At 44.0% G+C, this 27,965-nt stretch overlaps 2 protein-coding genes and 1 long non-coding RNA gene across 3 annotated transcripts; 1 reads left to right on the top strand and 2 right to left on the bottom strand.

The window, feature by feature from the left end:
* The first annotated feature begins 5,132 nt into the window (after window positions 1-5,132).
* On the top strand, window positions 5,133-9,370 carry LOC101756666. The gene is made up of 2 exons (XR_002678181.1): window positions 5,133-5,397; window positions 5,463-9,370. It is a non-coding gene; the product is annotated as an uncharacterized LOC101756666 (long non-coding RNA).
* A 1,806-nt stretch (window positions 9,371-11,176) lies between these two features.
* LOC101756269 (serine carboxypeptidase-like 51) lies at window positions 11,177-16,488 on the bottom strand. The gene is made up of 14 exons (XM_004972548.3): window positions 16,349-16,488; window positions 15,361-15,498; window positions 15,185-15,279; window positions 13,546-13,653; window positions 13,216-13,456; window positions 13,066-13,109; window positions 12,922-12,989; window positions 12,743-12,848; window positions 12,447-12,622; window positions 12,260-12,329; window positions 12,135-12,185; window positions 11,918-11,970; window positions 11,705-11,840; window positions 11,177-11,632 (listed from the first exon to the last, which is right to left on the bottom strand). Exons 2-14 carry the CDS (start codon window positions 15,485-15,487, stop codon window positions 11,564-11,566), a joined length of 1,344 nt encoding a protein of 447 aa, XP_004972605.1. The 5' UTR covers window positions 15,488-15,498; window positions 16,349-16,488; the 3' UTR covers window positions 11,177-11,563.
* Window positions 16,489-20,155: 3,667 nt separating this feature from the next.
* LOC101772751 (hypothetical protein) lies at window positions 20,156-20,614 on the bottom strand. The gene has a single exon (XM_004974290.1). It carries the CDS (start codon window positions 20,612-20,614, stop codon window positions 20,156-20,158), a length of 459 nt encoding a protein of 152 aa, XP_004974347.1.
* Window positions 20,615-27,965: the final 7,351 nt, after the last annotated feature.

Here is a 27,965-nt window from a genome sequence, read left to right as displayed (position 1 = left end):
ATAAAATTCAGCTTTTATTACAAAATCAATCAAATTACAGCACTTCAGGAACAGGCAATATGTTTATACTAGGGCATCAAAAATTAAGGAGCAATAATGAAATGCAGTCAAGACATGCCCGAAACGACAAGTCACCGCAGTTTACGCATGACTCCTGTCTGCCGTACGTTCCTGCACTAGATCGATCGTAGCCCTTAGCTGCAGGATGGGCTCACGGCAAAGGTGCTAGTTGGAAATGTTTGCGTGAACTGCTGCACCTGGAGCGTCAGCTGGTCACCAGCACGATCGACTTGTCTTAACCCAAGCCACCCAAACTTGATCTGCACCCTCACGCCATACACCTCATGGATGGATCCAGCTTGGATGACGCCGCCGACTGTGCTTGCAAAACGAAACTTGAAATCTTGGCCACCGAAAGTGACGGGGAAGTCGCACTCGCCAGGAAGGGTTACCTCAAATTTACCATCTGGGCTGAGATTGTATGACTGCACGCCCTTTGGGAGAAGGCCACGTGGTAAGTTGTTCTTCTCTAGAATGTCGTACGCCGTCGCGGCCGCATCTGCTGTCAAGTTCGCCGAAGTTGTTGCTGCTGTAGCATATGCCACATGAAGGATGGAAGCCACGAGGACAATAAGGAGAAAGTGGCTGGACATTGTTACTGCCTGTGAATGGGTTTGTTTCTTGCACAAGTATATGATCAAGCTCAGCCTGATGGGATAATCGAGTGTTAATCTGGTTCCTGTAGCTTTGTGTGCGTCTGTGTTATATAGACCAATTACCAGGCATCCATGCAAGTCACAATTAATCAGAATTCAATTGCATTTATTTTTGTGGCAATGGCATTCCATCAAAACGTCCATGATGTAAAGGAATTATGCTACATTTTAATTCCTTTTATTTCTAGTCAATAAAGTTCCTATTGCAACGTCCATAATGCTGCCTGATTTTCTGTTTGTTTTGCAATGTTACTCTATTTTAACTTGAATTATTGAGTCCCGATTTTGTGGATATGACATAATGGATTTTTCATGTACAAGTCTATTTGACATTTTCAACATTAGTAATCATGAAATTCTCAAGATATGGTTCTGGAATTTGCGATTTCAAATTAAATATTAATTTTCAAGTACAGCTACACATTCTTGGCTTCTTGGAAGTAATATTATGTTTAATTAGTTACATTTTGTATTATACAAGCTTGGATTCCATTGCATGAATGTAAGCATATACTTGCAAAAATACGTTGTTTATAAAGAAAAATTTGCGGCACAAGTTTCTGATGTCCCCTTGGTGTGCTGCAAAAATTGGAATATCTTTGCTCGATTTTTGTGGCAAGGCGATAAACAAAGAAAAGTCGGAGAATTCAGGAAATAGTGCTTGATTCTGCACGTGTACAGGAAACTGTATCAGTAACTTGCGTATTCTTGAAACATCTAAAGCACCCATACATATGTCCTTATTATTTCTCCATTTTAATATATCTTCCACCAGGGATGAAAGTTGTATGGATATTATCCATTCGTTCGTTTGACCGAAGGCTTCAGACACTTGAATGGATACAGTGGTAGAGAACTCACTTTTAGTCCTGGTTGGTAGGGAGCAAATCTCCCAAAAAAAGCATCCGGGATAGAGCAATTAAGACAAAAGGGGAGGGGTCTTCAGTCCCGGGTCACTCAACCGGGACTAAAGACCCCTTTTATTCCGGTTGGGAAATACCAACTGGGATAGAAGAGTTTTCTAAAAAAATAAAAAAGCACCAGCAGGTAGAGGCCCGCCTCGTCTCCCGCGCCGCCGGCCTCCGTGCGCCACCGCTGAGCTCCTGTCCCGCCATCGCTGAGCCACCACATCCCGCTGTCGCCGAGCCATTGCATCCCACCGTCGCCGAGCCACTGTATCCCACCGCTGCCTGCACCTGCTCCAGCCTCGCTTTCCCGCGCCGGTGCGCCTGCTCCGGCCCCGTTGCCTCCTGCTCGTCGCTTTTTCGGCAACGGGGCCATATGCTCGTCAGCATCATCTCCCTCTGAAGGCCGTTTTGAGGTGTCAGAAGACTACTTGCCTCTCTTAGAAGCCTGCAGCTGCATCAAAAAGTCATTTTCAGTATTAGAATCAGAGTTGCTGAAAGCCTCAATTTCATCATCATCATCATCCTCCTCCTCGACTTAAGGATCCCTAGGCAATCGCAATTACGAGTCCTTGAAGCGTAGCAAGTGTTAACGACTTACTTCATTTCAGCTCGTTTGGTTTGTTGAACTTGAACTCCTTGACCACTACGGGCATATCATCAACCTCTCTGAACATTTGGCTCAGACAAACCTCCACCTCTTCATCAGAAATATCCTCAGATGACATCCGGGAAGGATCGTCGAATCCAGAGTACTCATACCCAGGAGTTGACCAAAGCTTCAACGGCTGCACATGTTTCTTCAGGAAACTGCGAGCCACGACTACTCCTATCACATCTTGCTTCTTCCGTTCAGCGATCTTCTTTAGCAGATCGGGTATTTGAATACTCCCAATAATGGTGGGTTCATCAAGCCACCGACTACTATACGTTGGACGATGACCAGTTATCTTGGGCACAGATGGCTCGTGGTCTTCAATATAAAATCACTTCTCCTTCTAACTGCCATGGGATGACACCAGCTCGTATTTTAAGTACAGATCCGAGTACTTTTCGCGAATCTGGAAGTCAGCACCACCAATAACTTGCATATCATCTTCACTTGGTTGTGGCTTCAGATGAAAAATCTTGTGAAAAAGATTGAAGTGCGGATCCACCCCCAGGAAAGCTTCGCACAAGTGAACAAATATGGAAATGTGCAAAATGCTGTTGGGATTCAGATGAACCAATTGCAAAGAATAGTAGTCTAGCAGGCCCCGAAAGAAATCAGAGGTGGGAAGAGCGAGTCCACATTCCACAAATCGGGCAAAGATTACCATTTCCTGGGGATGCTCTTCGAACATCCATGGATTGTTGACGGCACATCTCCACCCCACAACTACTCGCTCTTGCAGCAGTTTGGCATCAACTAACGCTTGGATCTCTGCTTCTTTCATAGTCGATCATGTCCAAGATATTACCTGGTTGGGCGGAGCAGTCTGGTTCGTTTTCTCACGCTTCGATGGCGGTAGTTGGGGCTCTTTGCCCTTCCGAGAGGCTCCGTTCTTGGCATCTCCCTTGGATCCCTTCTTGGTTCCTTCAAACTTCTTCCCCATCTCAGTTTTGGTTTGGAGGACGAGCGGAGGTGGCCATGATAGAGCAGAACGGTGGTGGCGCTGGCAACCTAAGGCGCGATGGCGACAACGCTGGGGGCTAGGGTTTGTTGGCTAGAGCAAATAGTAGATGCGAATGAAAGCTTAAGAGTCGGGGGGTAACTTTCCCCCAACTTTTATAACAGAGACAAAATTACCGGAACAACAACACGGTATTCCCGAACAAACAGCAAAATTTTCGAGCCTATCCACGGGAAGTCAGTTTCTTTCCAACTTGATAAAGACTCAACGGCCATGGTTGATAAGATCCTTATACCTCCTGGAACTAGTCGTGTACCGGCTCGGAGGCTACGTATACCGTGTCTGTTGGATAAATTTTTCTTTTTCTTCCAGATAAAGATGAAGATGGAACAATTGCAGATTGATCCTCAACCTGATTCTTCAATTCAACCTAAGGCTCAGGGGCTACTCCATATGAAGTGTGATTTTCATCGCACTTCCGTATAAAGATTTCGAGACAAGACTACTCCAAAAACAAATGTCAGCTAGAGTACCTTCTAGCCGCATGGCAGTACACAAGTACTCGAAGACTTAGCTACCACTGAAGTACTCAAAGAGCACTAGAAACTAGTCAAGCACGTCTGCAAAGTACTCGCGGCTGCTACATTTGACTACGAAGTACTCAAAGGTTTGTCGGCCATACACCTATGGGACCACTAGAAAACCTATACGGATCCAGCCAAGGAGAAGTACACCGAAACGTATCAAGATATGGAGACTACGATACAGGGTGGCGTAGTCTACATGGATCCCTGAAGACTAGTCGAAGATATGGAAACTACTCTTCCGAGTTAGAGTAGAACTCTCTAATCGAATTCGACTAGTACTCCTATACGACAACTACCCTGTAATCTTGCTTCCCCAATATATAAGGGCGGGTAGGGAGCCCCTCAAAACAAGTTCAATCCAATACGAGTATACAACACATATGACGTAGGGTATTACGCGATCTAGCGACCCGAACCTGTCTAAATCGTATACCTACATCACCATCGAGCTCTTAATTTCGGCGACACCCACCAACCAAAACTCTACCTCAAGTACTCCCTTGGTAGGTTGCCGGGTTAAAACACCGACACACAGCACATGTGATTAAGTTAGATATGCTTTTCTTTTGAAAGTACCGGGCAATAACACTGCCCGCTACTAAAATGGTGTTATTGATTGGTACTAAATGGTACTCCATGGAGTACTGGTGTTACTGCACGATACTGAATGGTTTAGGCCTTTTATTACCGGGCAATAATATTACACGATACTAAAAGGCCTTCGAGGATTGAAAATTTCTACCCAGCACTAATTTCGCGTGTGTTAATACCGGATGAAAAGTCGTCCGTACTAACGTTAAGAATGAATGTCATGTTTCTAGTAGGGTGTGATCTCACCTACGCGTCAGAAGGAAAGTGGTTGGTTGCTCAACGATTGCAAGGGAGGAGCACATCGTCACTGTGCCTAATTGCAGGGCTCGTTTGGTAGGGTTCCGTCTATAGCTGAAACGACTCCAGCTATGGTTTCTCTGGTGGAGCAGTTTTTTTTCTTAATCCGTTTGAAAAAAATATTTGGTAAAATGGCTCCTCTTATTTTTCATGAATGGATGAAATAGGCCAAATGTCCAATTTACCCTTGCCCTATTTGATTTGGTTATACATATGAGTTTTAATTATTTTCCATTCAATTTGCAATGTGATTTCATATAGGAATGAAAAAATTAATGAAATACAAATTATAGATTAACCTCTTTTTCTATTTTCCATTTATACCTCCTTTCTTCTTATTTTTTTCTTTTTTTTCCAACTTTTCTTTTGAAAAGATACGCACTTTCCTACCTTTTTACTGCCGGTCGTCAACGGTGCCGCTCGTCTCTCCTTATCCACTTGCCTGGCGGGTTCTCCATATGACGGCTCCGCTCTTGGCCCGCTGTATCGCCTCGCCTCCTTCGTCGCCGCGCTGCGTCTCTCCGCGCTGGTCTCGTCGCGGCGTTTCCCCATGCCGTGCTGTGGCAGCTCCCACAGGCCGCAGCTGCTCCCCTATCGCTCCAAGCCAGGTCGATCGATGGCGGCGCTCTCGCTCTAGCCATGGAAAGGGACGGCGAGTCCCAGCTGCCGGCAAGCCTCCAACCTTCAGGTACGACGCGACTCACGACTTTGGGTGGCAATTTTTGGTGTGATTTTCACCAAATTGATGGGCAGTTCGGTAATAGCAAGTTGGGGGAGGAGCCGGGAGAGCCACTACTATCTCGGGCTCCGGCTGTGTCGGTTGGCCTATCTCAGGATGTTTTCCGGTACTTCCGTGATTCCGTCAGTATGAGGGGAGGGAGCCTTTGGTAAGGGTTTCACCGGAAGCCGGTCGGTTGGCCACGACAGGGATTGGTACACCAGATCAAGACCAGTGCTGATCGACAGGCATCCGGAGCTCCCTAGTTCACGTGCGTTGTTCCATGCAGGTCCACTCGTGCGGATCCAGTGAGGGCAGGTACGGTAGCTCCCTGCTACGATCTCCTCATCGGGCGTTTTTTCATTGGTGAGATCCCTAAACTGCTCATTCTCTTACCCTGTTCCTCTCTGTCGCAGCTAGGTCTTACATGGACCAAGATTGTCCAATTAGCTGCCCGTATCCTCTACAAATCACAACCCCATGCTCCAAATTGCTCAGTTCCTCCTATTTCCCCCTCCGTCCTCGAATTCCCGCAGCACATACTTGCAAAAACATGAGATAATTCCTGATTAATATGATCTGTAATTAACTTTTGTTATTTGAAATACATTGTAGTATTGTACTCTGTTTTGTATAAATCCCTTGTCCTTGACAGCTCTGGCAATGGCAACTGTGAGCACGGAATTGTGATCTTGACGTACTCAAAACACTGTGGATGCTCTACTCATGCTCATGTACTTTGAACTGATTATATTCTATCGATTTTCCCTTAACTATCAATTTTAGTTGACAGTTTAATAAAAGAGGTCAAGTACGATACCCCCCCTGATTGAGTTCAGATCTTCCTAGTAGGAACAAAAATTGTTCTTGTATTTTTATGACTCCTTGCCCCTTCCGACTTCTGAACCATATTGTTTTATAGATTTTGTTTGTGACTACTACCTCTAATTAAATTCACCTTTGACAGTGGGAATGCTGGTAGGATATAGTTAATTGTTAACCAATAAAAAATCTGGTATGATATAACTATTTGTTAATGGCAAGGCTGTTTTTTCTGGTTATGCTATACGGAGAAGCTGGATTAATTCCCTCAGCAGTTGAGATTATATGGTGCACGGTGCTGATGATAATTCCTTTATCCCATGAGTTCAGGGGAGGTGATATCCATGCACCTGTTCATGTGTCTTTAGGATTGCCAATCATTTTTCGCAAATTCCAAATTTGATGTACTAATCAGAAAGAAGGCTAAAGGAGGCTGAGAAAAGCTTGATTCCTAACTGAAGGCGCTTATCATTTCTTCCCATTAGTCATTGTATGAATTTCAGGGTCCTCTCATATGAATCCAACCAAATCCTTCATTTCTTAGCTTGAATCAGCTTCATAAATATAGATTGCTCCCTTGATAACGTGCACCGTGGGTGGGTGCGCCAAAGCTTGTATTGTTACCCAGATGATGGGATTCTTGTTTCTATGACCTGCAAGTGTCAATTGAGCTGGACCAGGTATTTTGTTTGAAACCTTTATTTCTCTGGCTTCGGCTGATTGATAAAAATTTGATGTTCTATGATACTGCAATTGATACAACCTAGATGTGCTGCCTAGTCTGTTTTTCACACCTGTGTACATCCTAGCTAAGTAGCTACTTCAATTGTAATGCTCTGATGAAATCTCCCTGTAATATACAAATTACATGTATACATCTATTTCAGTAGTGGAGGCTTCCTAGCTTTTGCATCTAAATGGACTGGATTGGTAGTATGTGCATGGTCAGATTATGAGTGGAATCGAGATGTGGTTGATTTTGATTTGCGTTTAGTGCCAACTGAAACTAATTAGGATTTATCAATTTTTTTACACATGTTAAATCAAAGATATACATCTCATTGAGCTCAATTCCAGGGTTCAGTGCTATAGAGAAGCATTGATCAATCCCATCCTTAATGTTTATGTACATCCAGCAGTTGTTGCCATGAGTTTTTCCCCCTGTCATGACCAGAAGAATCTGGTTGGGTTGATTGCCTAAGCTTGTATGAGTTAATATATTTGGATTGATATACTTTGCAAATAATTTCAAATATTCAGAAGCTTTTATCTTCTAACCATTGTGGTTCATGATACTTGTTTGCCTGATCAATATGCCTTGTTTATCTTACAGGTTGCCTGATCATAGTGGTTGATTGATTCTAACGTGTGTCGGTGGATGAAAAATCCACAATTTGAGACTAATCCAGTAAACTAGTAATTAGTATATCTTCAAATTATATCAATGTCCTATTTTTTAGTATGTGATCCATCTTGCATAACCATGGTACTAAATTTTTATTGGACGTGCCATGGCCTGAGGTTGTGGAACCTGTGAATCCATTGTTTTTGGGGATTAATAGTTTTTATTGATTACTAGTTCAGAGTGTTGATACTTTGCTTCACTGGCAGCTACATTGCTGTTTGAGGGATTTTGCAGGTAGATTGCCTTTCATATGTATTTCTCTAGTCGAGGCTTTTTAGCTTCGCATCTAAATGGACTGAACCAGTTGTATGTGCATGGTCAGATTACGATCGGAAATCCAGACATGGTTGATTTTTATTTGTGATTAGTTCAACTGAAACTGATTAGGTATCACTTTTGATGTACAAGTTGTATCAAAGATATACACCTAATTCTTCCTCAAAAGAAAAAATATATATACACCTAATTGTTTTCTATCGTCATCACTATATGATACCCTGGATGTTTGCAGGATAAGCTTTTTGCATATAATTGAATTTTTATTCTTAGAGTCAGACATGACACCACTTGTGGCGAGTTTATTTCAGTTGCAACGATTCACTCACTTCAATTGGAATGTAGCAAGGTTTCTGCACCTATATTTCATTATTTACAATTACACAATCATAGAAACTTTTCTATCCACATGTGACATCGTTATATGCAACCTTGGTGTAATGCACATCCACGCTCCTGTCATTTTTAGAGACGATCGATCATTTTGCTCTAATTTTTAATTTGAGGTGCTAATCAGAAAATATGCTATTAGAAGCACACAAAGCTTTATTTTGAACTAGAAGCACTAATGTTTGCTTTCCAGGAAGAACATTATGGATTTTTTGATCTGGTGTTCTTGATGCTCTGTTTTGTGTTTCCGACCAGTTGAAGTGCAAAATGGACAATGGATAATATAAAGTAGGATTGATTTTTTACTTACTCCATTTTCAGCTGTAAGATTCGTATGTGGAAATGCATGTCTGCTCCATTTTTAGTTTAGGTTAGCAAGTTGTCACTATATGTCACAATGATTCATAAACCTTTCTGATATCCGAAACTTTTCTAATTTCGTTATGTCAAATGGACCATCTTATATGCAGTCGTACATATATCTTTCTGCTAAGCATTATGCTTTAAAATAATCTACTTGTTCAGTATCACAAGTCTGACTAATCCTCAATGGAGTTTTTGATTATTTTATATGCTTTTCTTTTTCAGATTTATTTGGGTGCACATGTGCTGCTGCATCTTAGATGTAAGTACTCGTGCCTGATGGAGGATATGAGCAAGCATGCCAGCAAGTCAAGAAAAGCTCGTCCTTATCTTTATCTACATCCATCTTGGGTAATATGTCGACCTGCCGAGGCTTCGCTACCAGGTCCTATGCCATCCTCCTCTTCGACGTGTGGACTGTGGAGCACCCTCCTGGAGTCCTTCCCAGTACAATGCAATCTTGTTCTGTCATGCTCGTGGGCACTTTGATTTTGCAACCTTCAACTGTTGAATACTCAAATTTTCCCAGTGGAGGTTCTTATATGTTGGACATGTCATGTCACAATAATTTCAATATGAGCTGGCAATCACAAAATCATTGTATTCAAATAGCAATAGGTTTGTATTTAATAACATGTCTGTCACGAAATATTTGTATTCAAATTATAAAGTGCTTGTTTTTAAGACTAGTGCCAAGATGTGTTAGCTAAGGTGTGCCAAGACGTGGAAAAAACAAATAAGAGTTATATTTTATTTCACTTGGTGTTAGCTAAAGCGAGTTAGCTAAAACAAATATGGCCCTGCACTTCTTCCATCTTGGCGAGCTGTCCTCCAGGTCGGAGTCTCGAAACCAGCTCTTGTTGTCTCTGCTAATTCGGTGGCGCCGGCTCTAGGCACGTCGAGGAATAGGAGCAAGCGCCGCTCCTCATCGACGTAGAGCTCGCCGACAGCCACCGTGGCGGTGCGGCCGTCCGCATCGACGTGGATCTCGTAGCGGCCGGACTTGATCGCGCGGAGGCGCACGCCGGGGTGCAGGCACTCGACGGAGACGCGCGCCCTCTGTACGGTGATGGAGAGGAGCCCACTGACACACTGCGCGAACACGTCTTGGATCGCCGTGTGGTTCTCGATGAGGGAGAATGTGCCACCCGTGACCTCCGAAATGCCGTGCATGGCCGCCGCGTCGTGGTCGTGACACTTGCACCGGCGCGCATGAAGGACGGCGGCACGAGGACGTCGTGGCTGGTTGCGCGGAAGCTACGAGGGCCGTGGAAGAAGCCGCCGCTGCCGCTGTTGTTGTCCTGGCCGTCCGAGAGGAGGATGACACAGGCGACGGCGTTACTAAGCCGGCCGCCACGAATGTTGGTGCATCCGTTCGCGACGAGGGTCTCCATGGCGCGCTTGGCCGCGGCCTTCCCGTCCGCCAATTTCGCGACCGCCGATCTGCGGGGTTCCCTCTCCCGTCAAAAAAAAAAAAAAAACGGACGGCTGGTCTGCGCTCGTGTGTGTACCGGGAGGGGAACGAGCCTCGGGCACGGAATAAGCTATTCTATACTTTGGGTACTGAATAGCGGAGACCTATATATATAGGTGGCGTACGAGAGTGTTTTACCAGGATAATCCTGTCAGTGCATACAAGTCATGGCATGGAGATTCCACTTGACTACTTCAGTGTTGACCTAGAGCAGATTTGTGATAGTCAATATGAAGACCTAGAGCTTGACCTCCCGGGAGGTTACAGGGAAAGGATACTAGGCAATGCATTTCACGGGATCATTTTATGGCGCAAACGCAACACCATCATCGCTGCTAAGGAGGCATCATTGCTCCCCGTAGATTACCCGCAGCGACCATCTCCTCAAAACCCAAGACCATCATCTCCAGCACATCCACCTTCAGGACTGTCGTCACCACCGGGACTGTCGCATCCTGCTTGATCACCATCTCCATATCCATCGAATCCTGTTGGTACGAGCGACGATAACCACAACACCCCTTCTCTATCACCATCGTCGGGACTAAGACCCGCAACGACCACTGCCTTCCAAGTCAAGGTAGCTAAAGGCGAAACAACTGTTAAGAAAACAAATAACTCTGAACCCATTCACAAGCTACCGGTATGATTACTGAGGAATTGCAGGAGTTATCGCAAGTAACGGTGAATGAATTCTTCAAATCATGCGCTGAACAAATGGCCTGTTTGCTTCAGCTTATAAGCTGGCTGAAAAGCTGAAACGGCTGATTTGTTGTGAGAGAAAAACACTGTTTGGTGGCTGATAAGCCGGCTGAATAAGCTGAAGCGAACAGGCCGAAAGTAAAGCAAAGGAGATTGAGCCAATCCAACAAAATTAAATTTTTTAATTTTCATGTCAAAAGAAGTAAAGAGGATTGTATTATTGAACTATGAGTGTTCGTTAGTTAAGTATAATCAGAAGAAAAAATATCGAGAAGCGTTGTCTTCCAGTCGCACTGTCTGCCAGCTCAGGGACCAAGTAGATAAAGACGCTCAAACTATAGTAGCAATGACCTTAGAACAACAAATCCAAGTCATTGGATGTATGTCGCTTGCTGAAGTTCTAGGGTAAGCTGAACCACTAGCTCCAGTACCAATTGTACCTAAATGACCCTTTGAGGTAGGCAAGGTCTGAATTAGTACGGAAGCTCTCCACGAATATGTACGAATTCCATCAATAGTACATGGAGTAGTCTGCCAACGATAGGCTCATGTTCGCTATTCGGGTTAAACCTATTGATTTTTTCGGCAAAGATGAGAAACTCATGTGGATGGAATTCAAGGATAATATATGAAGTGTACCATTAGTGTACTAATACTGGTTTGTGCAGCAACACAAATAATGGATACTAATTTGCCTAACCAACTTAATTGGCTGGAGACTGCACTATGCTGCTGATCATGTACAGTGCAGTACAAGGCCTGTCCACAGGAACCTGAAGAACAAATGGCACAAGGTCTTCAGCTTTGGCTTCAGATATTGTCATGTGGATAATAAGGAGACATACCGTGTGTCCAGCTCCGAGGATCCAATAGAAATGCAGGTTCTTGTATGATCGGACAAAGCCGTTAGTGAGATAGTAAGGGTGGCAGTAATGCAGAGGCTTCCTCGGCAGGCTCAAGAAGTTATGCAGCCCATCCCACCTGAAATGCAGGTCAAGTGAGAATTATGTGGCTGAATTATGCATGAAAGAAGCATAAATGTGAAGATGAAGCCTCACTTGAGCCTCTTCACCCATGCTTCTGCGCCGAGTGTTGAGCAGATCACATCGTACTTCAAAAGAAAGAAAAATGTGAGTAGTTAGCAGTGTGAGTATATACGCTATATAAGAGTTGAAGAGATGGAATTTGTCAGGTATCTATAAACCATAACATTCTCTAAAAAATGTCCAAGTAAAAAATCTTGAGGAATCGTTGGATAATGTCTTTGCCCCTCACCTGTCCGTTGTACACCGTCACGTTCACTCCATAGGACAGCAGCTCATCAACCTGCAGCAGATTCATCCCCATTATGAAACTCAAAATTCAGCAAATCAAGTAGAGTCAATAATTTGTTTTCTTGCCTCATTGATCGCTGGCTTCATGAAGTCGTTGGCCAGAGCGTCAAACACCTGCAGAGACACTTGTTGCCAGCTGCACAGAGACAGAGTTGATCAGAGGACGATTTGAACAGGGAGACAAAGAGATTGATCAATGTACAATGTTTTCATCTAAGATTGTGGCCAGGGATGTAAGAGGAGAACCACTCACATGAAATCTTTGGGGATTATCTTAAACTTTTGCTTGAGGAACCCGTTTACAGTGTCGCTGACCTTGTTGGAACCATTGTTAGCCGCCTGGCTGTTGCCTGGTAACAACAATGGTCGTGCGGCTGAGTCTGATAACACCGAGCTCACGGTGGTATCAAGCATGAAGTTCTCCATATTCTGCCAAAGTAATTAAGGGAGCCTTCATTAGTGTGTGCCAAGCCACCCTGCTCTTTTCTGCAGTTGTAATAGGAACGTGTTGCTAAGACTTAGTGGCCACTGATTGTGATCGACACTTACAACGCTGCCGCTCCTGGAGTCGATCATATCGAGCAAATTAACCCACGTGGTATAAGCTGCCACGAACTGTCCCGCCGCCATCTGCTGCTTCACCTTCACAGCCATCCTGAGATAAGCCCAGTTTCAGTTAACATCATCAGTAGATCGATCGATTAGGCTGCCGGCAATAGCTAGCTTACATGATGCCCTTGCCCACGGCGTTGTCATCCAGCCTGGAGACGCCCTCCAGAAGCCAGGGATACGACAGCTGCAGGCATCAAGAAAACGATTTCGTCAGAATTATCAAAATTCATGTGATGGATCGAAAGAAGTTATTTCCTCACCGCATAATCGTCCGGCGATATCCAGCTATCACCGAGCACAACACCTGTGGAAAAACGCCAGCCGGGGAAGAAAATAGATTAATTCAGATCGAATCGTAATGTCCAGGTAGAGGAATGATCCATGAGCAATGAGAATCAGTGTTTACTAACCTCCAAGCGTGAGCTCGAGAGTGCCAGCGCGGATGGCCCTTGCAACCAAGACGCCGGTCTTAGCAGCGAGCTTGCCGCCATAGGACTCGCCGACTAGGAACAGAGGGCTACTCTGTAGTGTGGGTATCTCCTTGGCGAGCTCCTTTAGGAGCTCAGCCAAGTCCTTGGCCGCCTGCAAGTCGGTCTTCGCCAGCGCGCTTAGGTCGTCCACGTAGCTGAATCCAACACCGACCGGGTTCTCCTGCCGCGCGCCATCATCGTCACACATACATGAGCTCAGGAATAGCAACCATAGGAGGAGGAAGAAATGGCGAGGTCTCCATGACGTACCACAAAAATGAGATCGGCCTTCTGCAACCACGTCGAATTGCGTGGGTTGAGGTCGACGTCAAGAGGCCCAATCTCTGCGAAGTTACCCAGCCCTATACCTGATTGTCCCTGATTCAGAAGAACACACAAACCATACTATTAAGGGGGTGTTTGGCAACACTCTACTAAAAACACACCTCCACTCCATCAACTCTATCCTTTTGCAGCTCTACTCCACCAACTCCGTAAAAATATGGAGTTATTGTAAGTGTTTGGCTGGTTGCAGTGTTCCAGCTTCAGAAACCTGAGGACTTATTGTGAATTGTCTATTTTACCCTTTGTAAATGATCCCACGTATCAGTCTCTCCTCTCTTCCCTGTTTGCGCTTGCCTTGCGGACTCTAGCTTCACCTCCTTGTCTAGCCCACGCAGCATCGGCTGCGGCACATACAGCACCATCCCCTCCTTGATGGCGGCCGTGTGGGGCACCGCCCTGCTTGCCACGACCGCCTCCATCACCAGTCGCCGCCCCTTGTCGCCAGCGGGCACGTCCGGCACTCTGGCTCCGCCAGCGCCTGCGCCCAGAGAGTGCATGCTCACCGTGGCCTGACCCTGGTAGTGGCGGCTGTCCGGATGCATGACACCGACATGGCTCGGCGCACACACAACACGAATAGGCGGCGCTAGTGACGGAAGCATCAGCTCCTCATAGAACTCATCTACCTCAGCGTCGGAGTTAACCTCACACCACTCCCTCTCTCTCCATCCACCTCACGCCACTCCATCCCCCACACCTCTACCTCAGATCCAGCGTAGGGGCAACATCTCAGCGACCCGAGCGTGTTTGCTCAAAGGTGCCGGGGCGAGCTCTAGCTCTCACGTGCGCGGGCTGTGGCGAGCTCCTGCCCCTCACCGAGAGCGGCGGTGCACGGCACCCTAGGGCGAGCTGCGTCCCCGGCCGAAATTGGTGGCGTGTGCCCCCCCCCGGCCGAGCTCTCCTATGCGGGAGCGGCGGGGCGCGGCCTCCCCAGCAGGAGTTCCCCCGCTGGGCGAGCGCGAGCCCCGGCAGCGAGGTCCGCCACCTCATCCCCCTCCATGACAAGGAGGTGGAGCGGCTGCAGCCATTTTCACTGGAGATTGGGGCCTGCCACCTGCGAGGCCCCGCAGCCTGCAGCCCTGGAGTGGCATGGGGTGCGGAGGTGGCACCCACATCCATTTTCGCTGGAGATTGGGGCCGACGGTGCCCAATCCACAGGCGGCGGCGCTAGTTTGAGGAGGGGGTGTTGGGAGGATGGGAGGGGGCAACGGGAGAACAGCCGTGTCTTGTTTTGTTTTGTGAAGCGGTATATGTGTAATAAGTGGTATGGTGGGTACCCAACAACTCCACGAGGAGGTCCGAAACTGTAGTTTTTAGAGCACCTTTTGAGATACTCCACAAAATATGTAGATCTAACCCCTAGTTTCACCTTTTTTTTCTGGAGCTAGAGTTGGTAAAGTTAGACGTATTTGACTGCGAAATTTTTGGAGTTGGTGGAGTGAAGCTAATTTGTCTGAAGTGAAATTCTGCCAAACATCTCTAAAATTTTGTCCCGGAGAAGAAAAGGTCAGCCGAGTTTCAGGCTTTGCATTTGCAGTGAGAGGTCGAATACAGGAATACATACTGGGCCGCCTTGAAGCCAGAGGATAGTTGGCCATGGTTTCATGGGCGATGGCACCCGCTGCAGGCTCTGGATGTACCACCAGAATATGTGCGCTTCTGGAAAACGGCGAACGAGAGGCCAGTTATAGAAATGACATCAAAAGTAAGTCAATTGTGTCACTGTGTGCAGTGGGTTACTTGGCCGGACTTCCACGTAGCCCCAGCGTTCCATGCCGTCTGCTGTTCCAGAGGAAAGGGAAGCCCCGCCATGAACTTGGGTGAGGACGAGGAGCCAGAAAACAGCAGTGATGCCTCCGAACGCCATCTAACATGCAGCTGCAGGACAAATCTTTGTAATATTAGATTCTTCTTTAGGTAAAGCCATGTTTGATAATTTTCTAGATCGTGCATTGTTGACATGCATGGATGGTTACTTCTTCCATGGGTTGTGAACATCACAGTGAACACGAAAGTCCTTGTTCACTCAGGTCTTTGTTTCCATTACTAGCTAGTTTATTAGTCAAATTCATGTGCTAGTTAAAAATCAAATTAAAACTTAATATATCTTTAATACAGAGCAACTGTAATTCAAATAAAATTAACTGTGCAATTAGGAACAAAAAACCATGTGTTAGATATCTTGAAGACACATGAGTTTTTGTCTCCCTCTTAATTAGATGCTTGCAAGACACAGGTAAAACAGGCCAAAGGCAAGGAAGAATAACAAGAGGAAAAAAGTTCAAGTACAAGGTACCTAAAACATGCATGGGGAACGGGATAGAATTTCTGTAAGTATATAATTAATGCAACCCCACTACCACGACGGTGCCACCAAGCACTAGCAGTAGTAGCTCTTAGCGATGAAGGCATGAACTCATCAAAAGCTTGTTCTCATATCGGCAGAACAAAACCACGGGCAGGCAAACTAGCTTTGTTTCTTCATAGCCTAACTCATGAACTTCAAGTGTCCAGTAAGATTCTGCTAACCATAAGACGTACACTGCTGCACATCCAAGACCCACGCTAGTTCAGCAATGAACAAGAAGGCCTAGAAGTCAAGAGTAAAAAAATTGGCCTAGAAGAACTCCGATCTACCCTAGTTCAGCATCAACATCAACTCCTAGATGTATATCTTCTACGCACGCATTCGAGTCAGTAATGCATCAATCAACAAGAAGGCACTCACCAGATGGTGGCAGGGCGTGGCAAGGATTGGTGGAGCGCCCCAGCACAGATAAGAAGCCGAGACGGACAGCAGTGGAGTGGAGCAGTGCTGATCGATCGTTGCCCTACTTTGAAGGTTTGCTCATGAGTAGGCTTGGGGAGCATGCAGCACAGCAGCAGTGCAGGCACGGGGTGCCTTTTATTAGCGTCGTTGGTGGCCAAAATACCCCTGCTGCTTCCTGATATTTACGTCGCGTTCTTGAGTTTCAAGTCCAGCTTTTCTCTTTTCTTTTGCCTGATGTATCTCTCATCTTTTTGGGATTCCGAGTAGCACACTACCCTGACAGAACAGAAGATAACACATACCCTACATGCTAGGCTATCTATCGATATTTCTTTTCATCCGATTCCTTATTTCCTTTCTTTGAGTGATGGCATGGCAAAAAATCTTAAGTCCCTTAATTAAAAATTAATAAGCACATTGATCAAAAGACATGGTGTGGAATATGATGACCATATGCCAATATACACGGGGGTATTAGAACAAATGATATGAATACCACATGAATTCAAATTTAAGTCAAGGCTCTAGAAATCCAAGAAAAGCAGGTGAACTCCGAATCACTAATGCATTTGTATGCTTAATTTTATAATTGCAGAAAATACTTTACTAAAATGCTCCTTCCTTCCGGATTGTAAGTCATCCTTTTCTTTTCTAAGTACATAACTTTTTATTATGCATTTAAATATACATTATATTTAGATATATAGTAAAATTATTTATCTAGAAATATTAAAATAACTTAAAATTTGGAGCGGAGAGAGTACCTAAATAATACCTAGGCTTTTTAATCCAATTAGGCTTCAAAACATGTTCCGCATAATTCAAACAAAAATGTATGAATGTTAGATTTTGCTCGTTATCACATTCCATATTATAATAATATTGGATGTTACAATAACTGCAATCTTGTTTTGCATAAAAGTTAGAGAAAACGCTTCACAAAAAAATTAATTAATAAAAAGTTCTTGCAATTAAATTACGTAGAAAATGCTTTTAACTAATGAAACTGACCTAAAAATTATGTGAATGTGAAAGCTGCTTCAAAACTTGCCCTTCAAACTTTGAAGCTCACCTAGAGCGTGATTGAAACTATATTATCTGTTAATATCTTCATGTTTACAACATATTTTTAAAATCTTATTTCTTGTTTTGAAAATTGTTCCAGCCCTTTTTTTATTTCAGCAGTATGTTTTATTTCTCGAAGTACCGGCGTAGGCTAATTAATTTTCTGAGGTTTGTGTTTTGAAACATAGGGATGGAGGCATGGAGCTCCCTAACGAGAGATTCCCCTGGCAGCCTCCATTATTCATGGGGCCTGTGTTTCTCATGTCGTACGCCAAACAAAGCCCTTCTGAAAACCAAATAATCGAGATACATGATCCAGCATGTACCTCAGGCCATTTCGTGGATGCAAGCTGGTTCATGTATATGTGCCGTCGTGCCGCGATGGAGCTCAACATTTCCTTGTTCTGAGGTCTGAGCACAAGGTTCTTTCGTGACAAGGACACACGGGTAGCTCTGATGATAAGCACGGATCTCTCCTTCCACTCACCAGTAGCTACTATACCCTAAAAAGGAAGGGCATGGCTTCCAACTACAGCTGGTGGCGTGCATGGATTTCTCCTTCAAAGCTACCGTACGTTGATAGAGAAAGACCTTGCTGTGTCACATGCCTTTTGCTCCTTTTCTTTCTCTCCTTTTGTTGTCCCATTACAATTATTCTTGGCCTGTCCAAATTTAGTCTTTTCGGAACTCCTAAGCAGCAATTAATCTCCTGTATCTCACACGAGATGTAGTCATTGTTGGTAACTTAGGGATGTTCACTACGGGAGCCAAGGGCTTTGCCGAGTGCCAGGCCAAAAAACACTTGGCAACGTGTTTGCTGCTCGGCAACGAAACTCAGGGAAATATTTAACGGCAAATAGATTTGCCGAGTGTTTTTTGTTGGACACTCGGCAAAGACTTTTGCCGAGTGCCCAAAAAGCACTTAGCAAACATTTTTTTCAAAAAAAAAATAAAAAAAACAATCCAGCACCGGCCGGTCTCCGTCGGCCGCCGTCCTTCCCCTGCGTCGTGGCCACCAGCCTCCGCTCCCCGGCATCATGCCCTCCATCTCGCCTCCACTCCCCGGCTTCACGGCCGCCGCCACCAGTCACCACCACCACCGGCCACCACTAGCCACCACCACACCACCACCACCGGCCACCACCATGCCACAGCCGCCTACCACCACACCACCGGCCACCACCACACCACCACTACCGGCCACCACTAGCCACCACTACACCACCACCACCGGCCACCACCACGCCACGCCACCACCGGCCACGCCCGAGCTGCCTCCCACCGCTGGATCTGGGGAGGCGGCGCTAGATTCGGCGAGGGGGCGTCGGATCCAGGGAAAAGAGGGAGAGGAGGGGACGGTTGCCACCGGCGAAGAGAGAGGGAGAAGAGGGGGAGGGGTGCCGACCGGCAAGGGGAGGGGGCGCTGGGCGTGCGGAGGAAGAGGATGGGGCGCTGGGGGCGGGTGCGTGCAGAGGAAGGGGAGAGGACGCTAGAGGAGGGGGCGTGCCGGGGAGGGGCCTGGGGCCGGGTGTGGAGGAAGGGATAAGGGGTGGGGCGCTCGGTCTAAGCAGATATTTTTTTGTTTGTCGAGTGTCCCGGATCGAGGCACTTGGCAAAATATTTTTTCAATTTTTTTCTTCTCGTTCTTTTTCAGAAATTTTTTTTGTTGTCCAGTGAAAAAAAAACACTTGGCAAAGCCTTTATTTGCTGAGTGCAAAAAAAAAACAATCGGTACAACTTTTGTTTGCTTAGTGTAATTATTTTGCTGAGTGTTTTTCGTGAAGCACTCGGCAAAAAGTTCTTTGCCGAGTGCCCGAGGGCCGAGGGAATACACTCAGCGGAAAAAAAAACACTCTAATTGTTTCCGGTAGTGGTTCTATCAGACCTTGCGGACGTTACACCACCCCGGTCACCTCCAGTACCTGCCCTAACATATCTCCACCGCGCTACCACTGTTTTATTTTTTCACGTTTTGTGACCTCCTGACCACTGTTTTATTTTTTCATAGTCCCTTAGCTCACCACACATCACTGACGGAACGACGTGAAGTGCACTACGCCATTACCACCTCCACAACAGGGACATGCTCCATCCACAACACCCACCATCGACCACCATCGGTGGTCTAGTCTCTTATAAAGGTAGATGATGACTCCGACCCAAAAGCTGCTAGGAGAATTGCCAAAGGGATTGCAGTGCTGGATAGGTGCATGTGCATCCTTTGATTGCCCGGTTTGCCTGTAGTGCATTGGTTATCCTTTTTTAAAGATCATGCAGGCTCAAATGACATTTCAAGTTATTATCTTGTCTTCCATTCTACTAGCTCCGTCAAATACAAATGATATTTCTAGCTAACAGCTAGTTTTGTTCTTTTGCTGGAGGAAATATCATCCTAAAATGAGACGATGTTGTAATTAAGAAAAATATATATCCATTGAAGTAGCACACGCATGTAATCAAGATGCAATTGATCTTTTACATGTAGTTTTGGTGCACAGTCCAAGACATAAAATTCAGCTTTTATTACAAAATCAATCAAATTACAGCACTTCAGGAACATGCAATATGTTTATACTAGGGCATCAAAAATTAAGGAGCAATAATGAAATGCAGTCAAGACATGCCCGAAACGACAAGTCACCGTAGTTTACGCATGACTCCTGTCTGCCGTACGTTCCTGCACTAGATCGATCGTAGCCCTTAGCTGCAGGATGGGCTCACGGCAAAGGTGCTAGTTGGAAATGTTTGCGTGAACTGCTCCACCTGGAGCGTCAGCTGGTCACCAGCACGATCGACTTGTCTTAACCCAAGCCACCCAAACTTGATCTGCACCCTCACGCCATACACCTCATGGATGGATCCAGCTTGGATGACGCCGCCGACTGTGCTTGCAAAACGAAACTTGAAATCTTGGCCACCGAAGGTGACGGGGAAGTCGCACTCGCCAGGAAGGGTTACCTCAAATTTACCGTCTGGGCTGAGATTGTATGACTGCACACCCTTTGGGAGAAGGCCACGCGGTAAGTTGTTCTTCTCTAGAATGTCGTACGCCGTCGCAGCCGCATCTGCTGTCAAGTTCGCCGAAGTTGCTGCTGCTGTAGCATATGCCACATGAAGGATGGAAGCCACGAGGACAATAAGGAGAAAGTGACTGGACATTGTTACTGCCTGTGAATGGGTTTGTTTCTTGCACAAGTATATGATCAAGCTCAGCCTGATGGGATAATCGAGTGTTAATCTGGTTCCTGTGGCTTTGTGTGCGTCAGTGTTATATAGACCAATTACCAGGCATCCATGCAAGTCACAATTAATCAGAATTCAATTGCATTTATTTTTGTGGCAATGGCATTCCATCAAAACGTCCAGAATGTAAAGGAATTATGCTACATTTTAATTCCTTCTATTTGTAGTCAATAAAGTTCCTATTGCAACGTCCATAATGCTGCCTGATTTTCCGTTTGTTTTGCAATGCTACTCTATTTTAACTTGAATTATTGAGTCCCGATTTTGTGGATATGACATAATGGATTTTTCATGTACAAGTCTATTCGACATTTTCAACATTAGTAACCATGAAATTCTCAAGATATGGTTCTGGAATTTGCGATTTCAAATTAAATATTAATTTTCAAGTTACAGCTACACGTTCTTGGCTTCTTGGAAATAATATTATGTTTAATTAGTTACATTTTGTATTATACAAGCTTGGATTCCATTGCATGAAAGTAAGCATATACTTGCAAAAATACATTTTTTATAAAAAAAATTTGCGGCACAAGTTTCTGATGCCCCCTTGGTGTGCTGCAAAAATTGGAATATCTGTGCTCGATTTTTGTGGCAAGGCCATAAACAAAGAAAAATTGGAGACTTCAGGAAATAGTGCTTGATTCTGGCAGTGTTCGGGAAACAGCATCAGTAACTTGCGTATTCTTGAAACATCTAAAGCACCCATACATATGTCCTTATTATTCCCCCATTTTAATATATCTTTCCACTAGGGATGAAAGTAGTATGGATATTATCCATTCGTTCGTTCGATTGAAGATTTCAGACACTCGAATGGATAGTTTGTATTTCAATTCAGATGTTCAATATCCGAACCATTGTTGACACTGGATTTTTTGTATTTCAATTCAGATGTTCAATATCCGAACCATTGTTGACACTGGATTTTGACAAATAAAATTTCATGAGATTTGGAGTAACCGGTTGGCTGCTAGTGTGCATCTGCAGGAGTCACATGCAACGATGATAAGCTGTTTCCATCAGTTACGAAAATTTTATCTTCGCACCGTGACGTGAACAAGTTACAAGAACTTATATATGCTCAGACTTGAAGAGAAAGAAAGAATTATTTCGCCGGGTATGCATGCAATTATTTTAATTGATTAGTGCGGCTGAGTGTTCTCGATATATATTGTGTTATTATGTTGTCTTCCATTCTACTAGCTCCGTCAAATTCAAATGATATTTCTAGCTAACAGCTGGTTTTGTTCTTTTGCTGGAGGAATGTCATATACTAAAATGAGACGATATTGTAATTAAGAAAAATATATGTCCATTGAAGTAGCACACGCATGTAATCAAGAGGCAATTGATCTTTTACATGTAGTTTTGGTGCACAGTCCAAGACATAAAATTCAGCTTTTATTACAAAATCAATCAAATTACAGCACTTCAGGAACAGGCAATATGTTTATACTAGGGCATCAAAAATTAAGGATCAATAATGAAATGCAGTCAAGACATGCCCGAAACGACAAGTCACCGCAGTTTACGCATGACTCCTGTCTGCCGTACGTTCCTGCACTAGATCGATCGTAGCCCTTAGCTGCAGGATGGGCTCACGGCAAAGGTGCTAGTTGGAAATGTTTGCGTGAACTGCTCCACCTGGAGCGTCAGCTGGTCACCAGCACGATCGACTTGTCTTAACCCAAGCCACCCAAACTTGATCTGCACCCTCACGCCATACACCTCATGGATGGATCCAGCTTGGATGACGCCGCCGACTGTGCTTGCAAAACAAAACTTGAAATCTTGGCCACCGAAGGTGACGGGGAAGTCGCACTCGCCAGGAAGGGTTACCTCAAATTTACCGTCTGGGCTGAGATTGTATGACTGCACACCCTTTGGGAGAAGGCCACGCGGTAAGTTGTTCTTCTCTAGAATGTCGTACGCCGTCGCGGCCGCATCTGCTGTCAAGTTCGCCGAAGTTGCTGCTGCTGTAGCATATGCCACATGAAGGATGGAAGCCACGAGGACAATAAGGAGAAAGTGACTGGACATTGTTACTGCCTGTGAATGGGTTTGTTTCTTGCACAAGTATATGATCAAGCTCAGCCTGATGGGATAATCGAGTGTTAATCTGGTTCCTGTGGCTTTGTGTGGGTCAGTGTTATATAGACCAATTACCTGCAGGCATCCATGCAAGTCACAATTAATCAGAAATCAATTGCATTTATTTTTGTGGCAATGGCATTCCATCAAAACGTCCAGAATGTAAAGGAATTATGCTACATTTTAATTCCTTCTATTTGTAGTCAATAAAGTTCCTATTGCAACGTCCATAATGCTGCCTGATTTTCCGTTTGTTTTGCAATGCTACTCTATTTTAACTTGAATTATTGAGTCCCGATTTTGTGGATATGACATAATGGATTTTTCATGTACAAGTCTATTTGACATTTTCAACATTAGTAACCATGAAATTCTCAAGATATGGTTCTGGAATTTGCGATTTCAAATTAAATATTAATTTTCAAGTTACAGCTACACGTTCTTGGCTTCTTGGAAATAATATTATGTTTAATTAGTTACATTTTGTATTATACAAGCTTGGATTCCATTGCATGAAAGTAAGCATATACTTGCAAAACTACGTTTTGTATAAAAAAAAATTTTGCGGCACAAGTTTCTGATGCCCCCTTGGTGTGCTGCAAAAATTGGAATATCTGTTCTCGATTTTTGTGGCAAGGCGATAAACAAAGAAAAATTGGAGAATTCAGGAAATAGTGCTTGATTCTGGCAGTGTTCGGGAAACAGCATCAGTAACTTGCGTATTCTTGAAACATCTAAAGCACCCATACATATGTCCGTATTATTCCCCCATTTTAATATATCTTTCCACTAGGGATGAAAGTAGTATGGATATTATCCATTCGTTCGTTCGATTGAAGATTTCAGACACTCGAATGGATAGTTTGTATTTCAATTCAGATGTTCAATATCCGAACCATTGTTGACACTGGATTTTGACAAATAAAATTTCATGAGATTTGGAGTAACCGGTTGGCTGCTAGTGTGCATCTGCAGGAGTCACATGCAACGATGATAAGCTGTTTCCATCAGTTACGAAAATTTTATCTTCGCACCGTGACGTGAACAAGTTACAAGAACTTATATATGCTCAGACTTGAAGAGAAAGAAAGAATTATTTCGCCGGGTATGCATGCAATTATTTTAATTGATTAGTGCGGCTGAGTGTTCTCGATATATATTGTGTTATTATGTTGTCTTCCATTGTACTAGCTCCGTCAAATTCAAATGATATTTCTAGCTAACAGCCGGTTTTGTTCTTTTGCTGGAGGAATGTCATATACTAAAATGAGACGATATTGTAATTAAGAAAAATATATGTCCATTGAAGTAGCACACGCATGTAATCAAGAGGCAATTGATCTTTTACATGTAGTTTTGGTGCACAGTCCAAGACATAAAATTCAGCTTTTATTACAAAATCAATCAAATTACAGCACTTCAGGAACAGGCAATATGTTTATACTAGGGCATCAAAAATTAAGGAGCAATAATGAAATGCAGTCAAGACATGCCCGAAACGACAAGTCACCGCAGTTTACGCATGACTCCTGTCTGCCGTACGTTCCTGCACTAGATCGATCGTAGCCCTTAACTGCAGGATGGGCTCACGGCAAAGGTGCTAGTTGGAAATGTTTGTGTGAACTGCTCCACCTGGAGCGTCAGCTGGTCACCAGCACGATCGACTTGTCTTAACCCAAGCCACCCAAACTTGATCTGCACCCTCACGCCATACACCTCATGGATGGATCCAGCTTGGATGACGCCGCCGACTGTGCTTGCAAAACGAAACTTGAAATCTTGGCCACCGAAGGTGACGGGGAAGTCGCACTCGCCAGGAAGGGTTACCTCAAATTTACCGTCTGGGCTGAGATTGTATGACTGCACACCCTTTGGGAGAAGGCCACGCGGTAAGTTGTTCTTCTCTAGAATGTCGTACGCCGTCGCAGCCGCATCTGCTGTCAAGTTCGCCGAAGTTGCTGCTGCTGTAGCATATGCCACATGAAGGATGGAAGCCACGAGGACAATAAGGAGAAAGTGACTGGACATTGTTACTGCCTGTGAATGGGTTTGTTTCTTGCACAAGTATATGATCAAGCTCAGCCTGATGGGATAATCGAGTGTTAATCTGGTTCCTGTGGCTTTGTGTGGGTCAGTGTTATATAGACCAATTACCTGCAGGCATCCATGCAAGTCACAATTAATCAGAATTCAATTGCATTTATTTTTGTGGCAATGGCATTCCATCAAAACGTCCTTTATGCTACATTTTAATTCCTTCTATTTGTAGTCAATAAAGTTCCTATTGCAACGTCCATAATGCTGCCTGATTTTCCGTTTGTTTTGCAATGCTACTCTATTTTAATTTGAATTATTGAGTCCCGATTTTGTGGATATGACATAATGGATTTTTCATGTACAAGTCTATTTGACATTTTCAACATTAGTAACCATGAAATTCTCAAGATATGGTTCTGGAATTTGCGATTTCAAATTAAATATTAATTTTCAAGTTACAGCTACACGTTCTTGGCTTCTTGGAAATAATATTATGTTTAATTAGTTACATTTTGTATTATACAAGCTTGGATTCCATTGCATGAAAGTAAGCATATACTTGCAAAAATACGTTTTTTATAAAGAAAAATTTGCGGCACAAGTTTCTGATGCCCCCTTGGTGTGCTGCAAAAATTGGAATATCTGTGCTCGATTTTTGTGGCAAGGCGATAAACAAAGAAAAATTGGAGACTTCAGGAAATAGTGCTTGATTCTGGCAGTGTTCGGGAAACAGCATCAGTAACTTGCGTATTCTTGAAACATCTAAAGCACCCATACATATGTCCTTATTATTCCCCCATTTTAATATATCTTTCCACTAGGGATGAAAGTAGTATGGATATTATCCATTCGTTCGTTCGATTGAAGATTTCAGACACTTGAATGGATAGTTTGTATTTCAATTCAGATGTTCAATATCCGATTTCAGACACTCGAATGGATAGTTTGTATTTCAATTCAGATGTTCAATATCCGAACCATTGTTGACACTGGATTTTGACAAATAAAATTTCATGAGATTTGGAGTAACCGGTTGGCTGCTAGTGTGCATCTGCAGGAGTCACATGCAACGATGATAAGCTGTTTCCATCAGTTACGAAAATTTTATCTTCGCACCGTGACGTGAACAAGTTACAAGAACTTATATATGCTCAGACTTGAAGAGAAAGAAAGAATTATTTCGCCGGGTATGCATGCAATTATTTTAATTGATTAGTGCGGCTGAGTGTTCTCGATATATATTGTGTTATTATGTTGTCTTCCATTCTACTAGCTCCGTCAAATTCAAATGATATTTCTAGCTAACAGCTGGTTTTGTTCTTTTGCTGGAGGAATGTCATATACTAAAATGAGACGATATTGTAATTAAGAAAAATATATGTCCATTGAAGTAGCACACGCATGTAATCAAGAGGCAATTGATCTTTTACATGTAGTTTTGGTGCACAGTCCAAGACATAAAATTCAGCTTTTATTACAAAATCAATCAAATTACAGCACTTCAGGAACAGGCAATATGTTTATACTAGGGCATCAAAAATTAAGGAGCAATAATGAAATGCAGTCAAGACATGCCCGAAACGACAAGTCACCGCAGTTTACGCATGACTCCTGTCCGCCGTACGTTCCTGCACTAGATCGATCGTAGCCCTTAGCTGCAGGATGGGCTCACGGCAAAGGTGCTAGTTGGAAATGTTTGCGTGAACTGCTCCACCTGGAGCGTCAGCTGGTCACCAGCACGATCGACTTGTCTTAACCCAAGCCACCCAAACTTGATCTGCACCCTCACGCCATACACCTCATGGATGGATCCAGCTTGGATGACGCCGCCGACTGTGCTTGCAAAACGAAACTTGAAATCTTGGCCACCGAAGGTGACGGGGAAGTCGCACTCGCCAGGAAGGGTTACCTCAAATTTACCATCTGGGCTGAGATTGTATGACTGCACACCCTTTGGGAGAAGGCCACGCGGTAAGTTGTTCTTCTCTAGAATGTCGTACGCCGTCGCGGCCGCATCTGCTGTCAAGTTCGCCGAAGTTGATGCTGCTGTAGCATATGCCACATGAAGGATGGAAGCCACGAGGACAATAAGGAGAAAGTGACTGGACATTGTTACTGCCTGTGAATGGGTTTGTTTCTTGCACAAGTATATGATCAAGCTCAGCCTGATGGGATAATCGAGTGTTAATCTGGTTCCTGTGGCTTTGTGTGCGTCAGTGTTATATAGACCAATTACCAGGCATCCATGCAAGTCACAATTAATCAGAATTCAATTGCATTTATTTTTGTGGCAATGGCATTCCATCAAAACGTCCAGAATGTAAAGGAATTATGCTACATTTTAATTCCTTCTATTTGTAGTCAATAAAGTTCCTATTGCAACGTCCACAATGCTGCCTGATTTCAATTCAGATGTTCAATATCCAAACCATTGTTGACTCTTAATGAAATTTCATGAGATTTGGAGTAACCGGTTGGCTACTAGTGTGCATCTGCAGGAGTCACATGCAACGATGATAAGCTGTTTGCATCAGTTACGAAAATTTTATCTTCGCACCTTGACGTGAACAAGTTACAAGAAGAACTTATGCTCAGACTTGAAGAGAAAGAAAGAATTATTTGGCCGGGTGTGCATGCATTTATTTTAATTGATTATTAGTGCGGCTGATTGTTCTCGATACATGCGCATGTGTGGGGAGTAATTGTGCCATATGAGGACTGTGTACGGTTTTTGGAAGATGGAGTCGATGGTGTTGCAGTGCGTATCGGATAAGGAAGTTGGCATCAGCCGGGAATTTTCATGGAACGTGACTCGTTAAGAAAAGAATTTAAGAGAGGAAATTAGAGTCTATGTATCCGTTTAATTTGTTTAGATATTTATTATTAAGTAAGTTTCTGTACGGTTCAACTAGAAGCCATTAGTCCATGATGTAAATATGTACCGTGGCAATTGTACAAATCTATCTCTCTCGATCATATCAATACAATTTATCTTTTCAGCTTCACGACAACCTCAGGAGTAGGAGTAATGTAATTTCTTGATGAAGTTTCTTCTAAGGCACAGTGCTACATCTGCTTCAATTTCAAGCCAGCTTGTAAGTACCGTCACCCAGTCGTTACGTCGTTTGTATTAGAA

This window comes from Setaria italica, chromosome VI, assembly GCF_000263155.2.
Source record: "Setaria italica strain Yugu1 chromosome VI, Setaria_italica_v2.0, whole genome shotgun sequence".
Taxonomy (NCBI): domain Eukaryota; kingdom Viridiplantae; phylum Streptophyta; class Magnoliopsida; order Poales; family Poaceae; genus Setaria; species Setaria italica.
This window is presented reverse-complemented; position numbering and strand designations above follow the sequence as displayed.